Source organism: Callithrix jacchus, chromosome X, assembly GCF_049354715.1.
Source record: "Callithrix jacchus isolate 240 chromosome X, calJac240_pri, whole genome shotgun sequence".
Lineage (NCBI taxonomy): Eukaryota > Metazoa > Chordata > Mammalia > Primates > Cebidae > Callithrix > Callithrix jacchus.
In genome coordinates this window covers 126,022,822-126,034,648 of record NC_133524.1, presented here as the reverse complement: position 1 = coordinate 126,034,648, position 11,827 = coordinate 126,022,822, and the positions used below count along the sequence as shown (strand labels likewise).

General features: G+C 42.0%; 1 protein-coding gene across 1 annotated transcript; it reads left to right on the top strand.

Annotated features, from left to right (window-relative positions):
- Window positions 1-6,096: 6,096 nt before the first annotated feature.
- On the top strand, window positions 6,097-7,247 carry GPR119 (G protein-coupled receptor 119). The gene has a single exon (XM_002763258.6). The coding sequence runs from the start codon at window positions 6,240-6,242 to the stop codon at window positions 7,245-7,247; it is 1,008 nt and encodes a 335-aa protein (XP_002763304.2). The 5' UTR covers window positions 6,097-6,239.
- Window positions 7,248-11,827: the final 4,580 nt, after the last annotated feature.

The window sequence follows — 11,827 nt, the reverse complement described above, 5'->3', positions numbered from 1 at the left end:
GCTGGTATCATCCATTGCTGCAAGAAGACTCAGATGCCCCAGAAGAATAGGGCTATTTCCTCAAAGCACCTCCCCCTTCACAAAGAGCCTCAAATACTGATTCTCTCACCCTGGCTTGTCCTACAAGACAAATGGGAGAGTTATCCTGGATTTCTCTCAATCCACACACATCCTTCTCTGTATAGTTGTAGCCCAGGCCGGTAAAAGCAATATGAGTAAAAGGAAATACACATCCTCTCTGTCTCTGTCTCTGTCTCTCTCTCTTTCTCTTTTGCATATATATGTATGTGTTATTTTAATATATATAATGTGTATACTATATAGCATACATATGTATCTGTGAATTTTGTATATAATGTATATATTACATATATAAGATAGTGTCTATATGTATGTGTATATATAAATATGTACAGTTCTGTGCCACATAATGATGTTTCAGTCAACAATGGACCACATATATGATGGTGGTCCCATAAGATTATAATACTGTATTCTTACTGTACCTTTTCTGTTTAGATACACAAATACTTATCATTGTGTAATAATTACAGTATTCAGTACAGTAACAAGCTACAGGTTTGTAGCAATAGGCCATACCATATAGCCTAGATGTGCAGTAGGCTATACCGTCTAGGTTTGTGTAAGTACACTGTGAATGTTCACACAATGATGAAATTGCCTAATGATGCATTTATTAGAATATATCTCTATCATTAAGAGATGTGGGACTATATATATTTGTGTGTGTGTGATGCATTTTTGTGTCATTTGGAAAATTCCTTTGCAAAATGGTGCCTGAGCTGGAACAGGGAGAGGAAGTTAAGGGGGGTGGTTTTTTCTTTTGAAATTACATAGATACAGTCTCACTGTGAAAATATTTGACAAGTTTTTCAGGCATGGTGGCTCACGCCTGCAATCCCAGCACTTTGGGAGGCCGAGGTGGGAGAATAACGAGGTCAGGGGTTCGAAACCAGCCAGCCAACATGGAGAAATCCCATCTTTACTAAAAATACAAAAATTAGCCAGGTGTGGTGACAGCTGCCTGTAATCCCAGCTACTCAGGAGGCTGAGGCAGGAGAATTGCTTGAACCCATGAGGTGGAGGTTGCAGTGAGCCAGGATCACGCCACTGCATTGCAGCCTAGGCAACAGAATGAGACTCTGTCTCAAAAAAAAAAAAAATATATATATATAACATATAACATATATACACATACACACACACATACACATATACGTATATGTGTGTATGTATATATATATTATGTTATATACATTTTTTATTATCTATATATAACATATAATGTATATACATACAGGTATATGTGTGTGTGTGTGTGTATATGACAAGTAAAAAGTATTCAAAGCAAATTGTGACTCTTCAGCCCCCACCAATCCCATCCCCCTCCTCAAAGTTATTCACTCTTTGTTAACAGTCTCTTTTCTATGCATTCTATGCATTTACATCCAGATATACTTGGGTTTGAGGGTTTTCTCATAAGTGAGCCAAGACTCTAAAACTGTGTGATTTGATTTGTCAATCAACAACATATCTTGGAAGTTTCTTTATATCGGTACATATAAACCTCTCCCATTCTTTTCACACTGCTGCATAATATTTTATAGTAATATATGTACTAGTCGAGTCATTCAGGAAGAGGTATTTATTAAATGTCACTGCACCTTTGTCCTTAGGCAAGATGCAGCTAAATCATCACAGGCAGATAGATGGCTGGTCTAGGCACCATGAGAAATTAGGCCTGGTTTGTCCTGGCTACCTTCCTAGAGCTCCTCTCCCAGGAGCCTCGTTCCAATGGCAGACTCTGTTGAAGGGGGGATTGGGAGGGAAGAGACCCGTGCAGCAGAGAATACTCTTGTGGTAGGTAGAAAAATGCTTCCCACAAAGATGTCCATGTCTTAATTTTAGGAACCTGTGAATATGTGACTTCACATGGCAAAAGGTACTTGCAGATGTGATTAAGGATCCTGAAATGGGGGTGCTACCCTGGATTGCCCAGGTGGACCAATGTCATCACAAGGGTCCTTTAAAAGGGGAAACAGGAAGGTCAGAGAAGGAGACGTGACCATGGAGTGATATGTCCAGGAGCCTAGGAGTGCAAACAGCCTCTGGAAGCTGAAAAAGATAAGGAAATGGATTCTTCCCTAGAGCCTCCCAAAGGAACACAGCTCAGCTGACACCTTGACTTCAGCCCTGTAAGACCCACTTTGGACTTCTGACCTTGCAAATTGTAAGATACTACATTTGTGTTGTCAGTCTGCAGTAGTTTGTTACAGCGGCAAAGGAAAACTAATACATCTAGACACCTGAGAGTAGGAGAGAGGCAAACAGAACTTAAACGTGCATGTAGATCACCTGGAGATCTTGTTAAACTGCAGACTGCTTCAGTAGGTCTTGAATAGGGCCTAAGATTCTGCATATCTTTTTTTAAAAATTATTTTATTTTGGAGACACAGTATCATGCCTCCCAAGTACCTGGGATTACAGACACCCGCCACCACGCCCAGCTCATGTTTGTATTTTTAGCAGAGATGGGGTTTATTCATGTTGGCTAGGCTGGTCTTGAACACCTGAACTCAGGTGATCTGCCCACCTCAGCCTCCCAAAGTGCTGGGATTACAGGCATAAGCCTCCGTGCCCAGCCAAGCTTCTATATTTCTAACAAGCTCTCAGGTCATACCAATGCTTCTGATACACACTTTGATTAACAATGTGTTGATTTGATTAACAGAGACTAGAAGACGCTCGATACCCCTGTAACATTTTACACTTTATGAAGCCTTTTCATATCTATCATATCTCATTTTCAAAATTTATGTTTTTGTTTATTTATTTTTTATTATACTTTAAGTTCTGGAATACAAGTGCAGAACATGCAGGTTTGTTACATAGGTATACATGTGCCATGGTGGTTTGCTGCATCCATCAACCCGTCACCTACATTAGGCATTTCTCCTAACACTACCCCTCCCTACCCCCCACCCCCTAACAGGCCTTGGTGTGTGATGTTCCCCTCCCTATGACCATATATTCTCATTGTTTTAACTCCCACTTATGAGTGAGAACATGCAGTGTTTGGTTTTTTGTTCCTGTGTTAGTTTGCTGAGAAGGAATGGTTTCCAGCTTCATCCACGTCCCTGCAAAGGACATGAACTCATTCTTTTTTATTGCTGCATAGTATTCCATGGTATATATGTGCCACATTTTCTTTATCCAGTCTAACATTGATGGGCATTTGGGTTGGTTCCAAGTCTTTGCTATTGTGAACAGTGCTGCAATAAACATACATGTCCATGTATGTTTATAATAGAATGATTTATAATCTTTTGGATAAGTACCCAGTAATGGAATTGCTAGGTCAAATGGTATTTCTAGTTCTAGATCCTTGAGAATTGCCACACTGTCTTCCACAATGGTTGAACTAATTTACACTCCCACCAACAGAGTAAAAGCATTTCTATCTCTCCACATTCTTTCCAGCATTTGTTTTCTGACTTTTTAATGATCACCATTCTAACTGGCATGAGATGGTATCTCACTGGGGTTTGATTTGCATTTCTCTAATGACCAGTGATGATGAGCTTTTTTTCATATATTTGGTGGCCGCATAAATGTCTTCTTTTGAAAAGTGTCTGTTCATATCCTTACCTACTTTTTGATGGGGTTGTTTTTTCTTGTAAAATTAAGTTCCTTGTGAATACTGTATATTAGCCCTTTTTTAGATGGATAGATTGCAAAAATGTTCTCCCATTCTGTAGGTTGCCTGTTCACTCTGATGATAGTGTCTTTTGCTGTGCAGAAGCTCTTTAGTTTAGTTAGATTCCGTTTGTTAATTTTGACTTTTGTTGCAATTGCTTTTGGTGTTTTAGTCATGAAGTCTTTGCCTATATCATACCTCATTTTATCATCCTCCCAGCCTTGTGATATAACTATGACTGTCCCCATGTTACATATGAGGAAACCAAGGACAGTGGTTCTCAACCCAAGCTAAATATTAGAATCATTCAAGGAACTTTTAAAACTTCCAATGCACAGGTAATGCCCCAGACTAATTATGTTAGAATCTCTTGGTGTGTGGCCCAAACAGCGGAATTTTTTAAATCACCAGGTGATTCCAATGCACAGCAAAGGGTAAGAACCATTGCACTAAAGCAGTGCTTCTCAAAATGTGGTCCCTGAGCAAGCAACAGCAGAATCTGTTAGAATGCAAATTCTGGTCAGGTGCGGTGGCTCATGCCCATAATCCCAGCACTTTGGGAGGCCGAGGCAGGTGGATCACCTGAGGCCAGGAGTTTGAGACCAACCTGGCCAACACGGTGAAAACCTGTCTCTACTAAAAATACAAAATTAGCCAGATGTGGTGGCTGCACACCTGTAATCCCAGCTACTAGGGAGGCTGAGGGAGGAGAATTGCTTGAACTTGGGAGGTGGAGGTTGCAATGAGCCAAGATCACACCATTGCACTCCAGCCTAGGCGATAAGAGCAAAACTCCTTCTCAAAAAAAGAAAAGAAGAGAAAAGAAAAGCAGATTCTCAGACTCACCAATGACTCTGGGAATGCGACCCAAGAACCTGGCCAGCCAGATGATTCTGACACTCTCAAGTTTGAACAAGGGCTTGAAAAGGGCTAACTTAACTCCGTGGAGTTAAGAGCTGGGGAACCCAAGCACACCTTAGGTCCAGGAATAAAATTAGGCTAGATTCTAAGCAACAGAAATCAATCTGCTAATGGACGTACCAAAGAATAAGAACTGTTTTCAGGCTGGCAACTAGAATACTGAGTCCACATGACACAGTCTTTCTGACCCTTTTTAGGAGAGACATCTGCCAAAGGCCCTCTCAGACTGTCAAAACATCCTGGAATATATTTGCCTCCATCTCTGCACCTTGCTCTCCACTCCCTCGCTTCAAACACTAACCTTTCCCATTTGTGCTCTCACCTGAACTGAGTAAATAAGCTTCTAACCACTCTTCTCCCCACCCCTCTCTTCTTGGTATCCAAGATGAGAGTGGCAGGCAAAAGGTTAGTTCTAATGTACCCAAGCAAATGGATACACATCCTAAAACAGGAGGGACTTACACAGCTGCCCCTCCAGGGCACATCTCACCTGATTCAGCAACACAGTCGCCCTTTGGTCTAACCCCACCCCACCCCCAGCCCCCATGTTCCTGTTCCTAGAAGATGGAAAATTCCATAACCAAACATCAAGCAGACACTTCCCAGAATGCAGCTCATCTCCTGTTCTCCTCCTCCCACAGAGATACATCGGGTCTACAGGATCAAGAAAGGGAAGTCCGGCAGCCACTACTCACTGACCAGAGATCTGGCCCAACATGCTGGAGAAATAATTATCAATGAGTATACCCAAGAGACAGCAGCTCAAGGTGGCGAATGGGCTCTAAACTGAGTGACAGGTGTTAACAGTTTTGGGCCCTGTTTTTCCTGTCCTGAATCCTCAACTGAGTTCCAAGGGATGAGAAACAGGGGAACAGCATGCCCTACATGAGAGAATGAAAATTTGAGGCACTAGAAGGAAAAGGTAAGAAATCGCTTAAATGTGTGGTAACGCTCCTGAAAGTATGCTGGGGCCCCTCCAAAAGCTCACCTGCCCTCACTTCCCACTTCAACTGATTATGAGCATCTTGCTTGATTAAAAGTGATTCATAACAGTAATTGAGAATTTGTTATTAAGACAATGTTTAATTAAGCTTAGATTTGTTATTTAAGCTGGTACTCAAGGCTTTGGAAGAAAAGTAGAAATTTAATGTCAAGGTGTGGAGGAAGAAAAAAGGATGATTGGAGTCAATTATATCTTTTGACAGACAGGAGACCTGATGAATGCCCCCATCCCTCCAGAGTCCTTGGAGCACCAATGAAGAGAGAGGGCCTGGCAAGACAGCATGTACACGTACTTGGGAGTTGTCTAGTAACTTGGTGGTTGGAGAGGGAGGGACTAGTTCAGGGCCCAGGGGGAGGTTGGCACTGAGGTTGCTGCCTTTAGAAAGCTAAACAGGCAGGAGGCTGAGGACTGAAAAAGAATGAGTAATTCTTCATGACCTGCAGGATTTCAAAGATGGCAAGCTGCCAGCCTGGACTGCCAGTGAAGGCCAGAATTGTGCCGTAGCTCTGAACCCACAGCTCCTCTTCCCCTGGCTCATGAGAATTTCAGCTGGAGAGACAGGATGCCCTCGTAAGTGAAGTACTGCCACTTTAAGACATGGAGTCATCTTTCTCATTTGGAGTGATCCTTGCTGTCCTGGCCTCCCTCATCATTGCTACTAACACACTAGTGGCTGTGGCTGTGCTGCTACTGATTCACAAGAATGATGGTGTCAATCTCTGCTTCACCTTGAATCTGGCTGTGGCTGACACCTTGATTGGCGTGGCCATCTCTGGCCTACTCACAGAACAGCTCTCCAGCTCTTCTCAGCCCACACAGAAGACCCTGTGCAGCCTGCGAATGGCATTTGTCACTTCCTCTGCAGCTGCCTCTGTCCTCACAGTCATGCTGATCACCTTTGACAGGTACCTTGCCATCAAGCAGCCCCTCCGCTACCTGAAGATCATGAGTGGGTTTGTGGCCGGGGCCTGCATTGCTGGGCTGTGGTTGGTGTCTTACCTCATTGGCTTCCTCCCAATTGGAGTCCCTATGTTCCAGCAGACCCCCTACAAAGAGCCCTGCAGCTTCTTTGCCGTATTTCACCCTCGCTTCGTGCTAGCCCTCTCCTGTGTTGGCTTCTTCCCAGCCATGCTCCTCTTTGTTTTCTTCTATTGTGACATGCTCAAGATTGCCTCCATGCACAGCCAGCAAATCCGAAAGATGGAACATGCAAGAGCCATGGCTGGAGGTTATCGACCCCCACGGACTCCCAGCGACTTCAAAGCTCTGCGCACTGTGTCTGTACTCATTGGGAGCTTCACTCTATCCTGGACCCCCTTCCTTATCACTGGCATTGTGCAGGTGGCCTGCCAGGAGTGTCGCCTCTACCCAGTGCTGGAACAGTACCTGTGGTTGCTCGGTGTGGGCAACTCCCTGCTCAACCCACTCATCTATGCCTATTGGCAGAAAGAGGTGCGACTACAGCTCTACCACATGGCCCTGGGAGTAAAGAAGGTGCTCACCTCATTCCTCCTCTTTCTCTTGGCCAGGAATGATGGCCTAGAGAGGCCCAGGGAAAGTTCCTGTCACATTGTCACTATCTCCAACTCAGAGTTCGATGGCTAAGACGGTAAGGGCAGAGAAGTTTCAAAGTGCCTTTCTCCTCCCCACTCTGGAGTCCCAACTAAATCAGCAGGAGAGAGGGGAATGAGAGCACTTGCTTCAGGCAATTGACCCCTGTCCCAGCATCCCCCACCCCCAGACTGAGAAGTAACTGAAGCAGGGTCCTGACTTTCTTCTATAATCAGTTTCCCCATTTTCAAATCTCCATTCCACCCTGTCCTTCTTTTGAAATAAGCCCATCTCTCATGTACAAGTATACTTATTTAAAGCAAGAAATGTACTCCTAAAAAGATGCTTATAGATCAAATTCTATTTTTGAACATGCTAGAGCAGCACTGCCCAACAGAAATATAATGTGAGTCACACACATAATTTTAAATGTTCTAGTAACCATGTTATAAAGGTAAAAAGAAACAGGCAAAACTAATGTTTTATTTAACCCAATGTAACCAAAATATTGTTTTCAACATGTCATCAATATAAAAATTATGCTATTATAGTTTTCATACTAAGTCCTTGAAATCTGATGTGTGTTTTGCCTTTACAAAAATCTTAATTTAAACTGGCCATATTTCAAATGCTGTTAGTCATATGTGGCTACTGACTCCCATATTGGACAGCACAAGAGAAATGCGGCTCTGTTCTTTTTAACTGTTTACTAGAGTGATTTACTACAGGAATTGCTTTGGTAAAGTAAGGAGTCCCTCCTCCTCTTGCCCTCTCTGATACAAATCAGAGATTTTATATGGTGTGTGTGCCTAAAAGGTAGAAACCTCAATTCGTCTAAAGCTTGTCTTTTCCCACACCTCATGATATTCAAAATAGGCTACTTCCCAAAGAATTACTATCTTCTGCTTATTTCTTCTGTTACTGATCCCAATCCACCACCTTTTAACTCTCTGGTGCCCCTTCCCTTAAGATGACCTCATATGTCACTTGTAGCTGCCTGTTGATGACAATGCTGGATCACAAATTCTGAGGCACTGGGAGGGAAGAGAGTAAGAAAAAAGGTGGGTACCAAGGCAAGCACAGCCAAGCTCTCCAGACTGAAGCCACTGCTCCTCGGGGGGCTCCTTCCACTTACTACCAAATTTGCATTTTCGTAAGGAACTCAGTTGCCCAGGAGACCAGCTGAGGAGCAGGTGCCTCATCCTCCTTTCTATGGGGTACAGAAAATGACAAGGTTGGCAGATGGGAATTATGCTCAGTTTCCCTCTGGGCAACCTGGCAGCAAAAATTCAAGAACAAAATGGGGAAGACATTCAGGAACCACTCTCTGCCTTCCTGAGCTTCCCTGTAACCCTCTCCAGAACCTCCTGGTCTCCAAAATGGATTGCTAGAGAGTTTGGCTCTCAAGACCCTAAACTGTAATATCACCCCAGAAAGCTGCCGAGCTGACAACAAAAGAGGGCAAGAAGAAACCAAAATGGTATGGATGAACTTGTCTAGGATTTGGTACTGAAACAAACTTAGGTTGGTTAATCCCTAAATATCCCTAAATTAATGGCCTGAGGATGCGTTTGAATCCAACATGTAATGGCTAATTCCAAGAGGCCCTTGAAAATGTTCATTCTAATTGCAAACTAGAATGTTTAGACCTGGGTGGAATCCAGCCACCCTCCTTTCAAAGGATGTCACCACACCATTATGCTTTGCACTCGGGTTTTCTTAATTCCCCGAGTTAATCTAAATTAATCTAAGACTAACTTAAATTAATCCTAGTTAATCTAACACTAACTTAGATTAACTCCCAGCTTTATTTCCTCAGTCATTCAGAGGATAATGATCATCCGTTTCAGTTTCCCTACTCTTGAAAATTCCCTTCTCCCTACCTTCTATACAGAGGTGTTTTAAGTGGTTTCGCAAGTGTTAGAGGCAGGTTGCCATGATCAACACTCTCCTGTTTGTCCATATGGCCGGTTTCAACCAGAGATAGCCTTGGGATATCTTCTCCCTAGAAGGAAAAGTGTTAACTGGTTCAAATGGGAATTGAATTCTTGACCTTGATTTCATTCTCACCATGCTCAGTCACTGGCCAAACTGAATAGAGACCAGTGAAAACAGCAGGCACAAGATACTTAAGGACACACATAGAATCAGCAGAAACAAGAGCAGCAATGATTACAACTCCTCGGCTACTGTCAGTCACTCAATTTTGTGGCTCCTACGGTACTTTCCATGTCATCCTTCAAACTGCTGACTGGTGTGGAATTTTCTCCTTTTAATTAACAAATCTTCACTTGTTATTTCTGCAATCTTATAAATTCAATGGTGGTGCCTACAAATACCAACTGTCATTCATTCATTCGTCTGTCTGTCCATCCACCTACCTATCTCACAAACACTTATTGAGAGCCATGTGCTAAAATTGCCCCAGTTTTACTAGGATATCTTCTAGAGGTATGGATTGGTATAAAAATGATGTTTTCTATTCTTTTATGATTATAAAATCAACTTTTGTTCATTTAAAAACATTTTGAAAACAGGAAATCAAAGGTACCCATAATTATACTATCTAGAGATGACCACTGTTATTCTCCTTTATCTGTTTCTTTCACTTAACATTATATTGTGCATATTTTCCTAAGTCATCAAGACTTTTTCAAAAAACACAACTTGTAATGGTTGCATGCTTTTTCAACAAATGATATATTTTAACGATTTCCCTATAGCTGTGCTAAAATTTAGGTTATTTCTAATTTGTTATAATACCACTATAAATATCCTTGTGTATAAATCATTGGCATGTCTCTGTCCCATTCCTTAGGATAAATTCTCCAAACAGTATTACTAGATCAAGGAGCATTAAATAGTTATAAGAATTCTCATTCACATTTGTGCTGGCATTTCTTGATATTTCCCTGAGATATCTGCTAAGTCATAAGTGAGCCATAAATGAACAGACCATGCTGATATGAACATCCCAAAGAGATAAAAGCACATGGCTCCCTGAAAGAATAGACCATACTGAGGAAGTTAACCAGTTGCTTTTTTTTTTTTTTAACAAAAGGAAACTTTCTGATATGCCCTACTGCTAGGGTTCATCTGCCTTCTGCAAAATCAGAAATCTGGACTAACAGAACACAGTAGTTTAAAAATGTCTCTCACAGAGTACAACCCCAACATCAAGACAGTGCAGTGTGATATCCAGATTTAGATTTCAGTGTGGCTCTTAAAATTTTTGGACATAGTTGTTCCATAAAATGCTAAGTAGACATGAGAATAAGAAACATTTTCACACAGCTAGGAAGCAGTTCTGAATCTGCTAAATGAAGCCTTGAAGTCATAGTCTTGCAGTTTGCCGAAAGGGCAACATATATTCCACCTAATGGATCAACCATGGCAGGGTAAAGTGCATGAGAGCTTCACATGCTACTACTCAGCCATATGTTCCCTGGATTTACAAGCTGCTGGGATCATAATTAGCCACTGGGCTCAAAGAGCCCTCTCATGAGGAGTCCTAGAAACCACTGGTGCAGCTGCTAAGAGTCTAAGAGTCTGTTTTAATGCACAAAGCAGTTCCTGTTTCTTTCAAAACCCCTTGTACACAATGGGGCAGACAGGATTCGTTTGCTACCAAGCACTGGGAAACTAAATCCCTGTAGGGCCAAGAGCCTGAGGGGCTCTCATCATCTGTTTAGGTTTGTTTTTATTTGATGGATATTGCCCAACAATCCCATGATTGAATCACAGTTCCCATTTACCATAATATATCCATATCAGTTCCAGTTCTGTCTCAATTGTGTTGACATTAAGCCACTAAAAAGCTGATAAACTTGCTGAGATAACAGTCACAGGCTCAGTAAAATGCCATGATGTCTAACAAAACTGTTCAATGTGCTTTTACCCACCAACCCCTCCTTAGTTTTGCAGATGTGTCCATTGAGCCATTTAACAAATACGAAAGCATTTCCTAAAGAAAAGCAAATAGGTATCATATCATCTCAGAAGTGGTTTAAAAATGGTGAAAAAACTAAACCAAGAAATTATAGCAGAATGGCTCTGAGATTATTTCAAATGTGAAAACAGACTCATAATCCAAACATTTCTTATGCAAAATTCCAACCACCACTTTAGCATTACCAGTTCCCTTAGTAATCTTATACAATTAAAGTGTTAAATGGTTTTTTCTTATTTACAAAATATATAGGAGAGACAAGGATACATGAAGTGTTTATAGTTAGTAAAGCACAGCCCAAAATACAACTGAGTTCTGATGTTGAGACACCAAATAGAGAGAAAAAATATCCCTTACATGAAACCTCAGAAATAAAAATTACTGGCTGGGTATGGTGGCTCACGTCTGTGATCCTAGCACTTTGAGAGGCCAAGGTGGGTGGATCACCTGAGTTCAGGAGTTCAAGACCAGCCTGGCTAACATGGTGAAACCCCATCTCTACTAAAAATACAAAAATTAGGCAAGTGTGGTGGTGCATGCCTGTAATCCCAGTTACTTGGGAGGCTAAGTGAGACAGGAGAATCACTTGAACTCAGGAGGCAAAGGGTGCAGTGAGCCAAGACTGCACCACTGCACTCCAGCCTGGGCAACAGAGGAAGACTCCATCTCAAAAGAAAAAAATTAT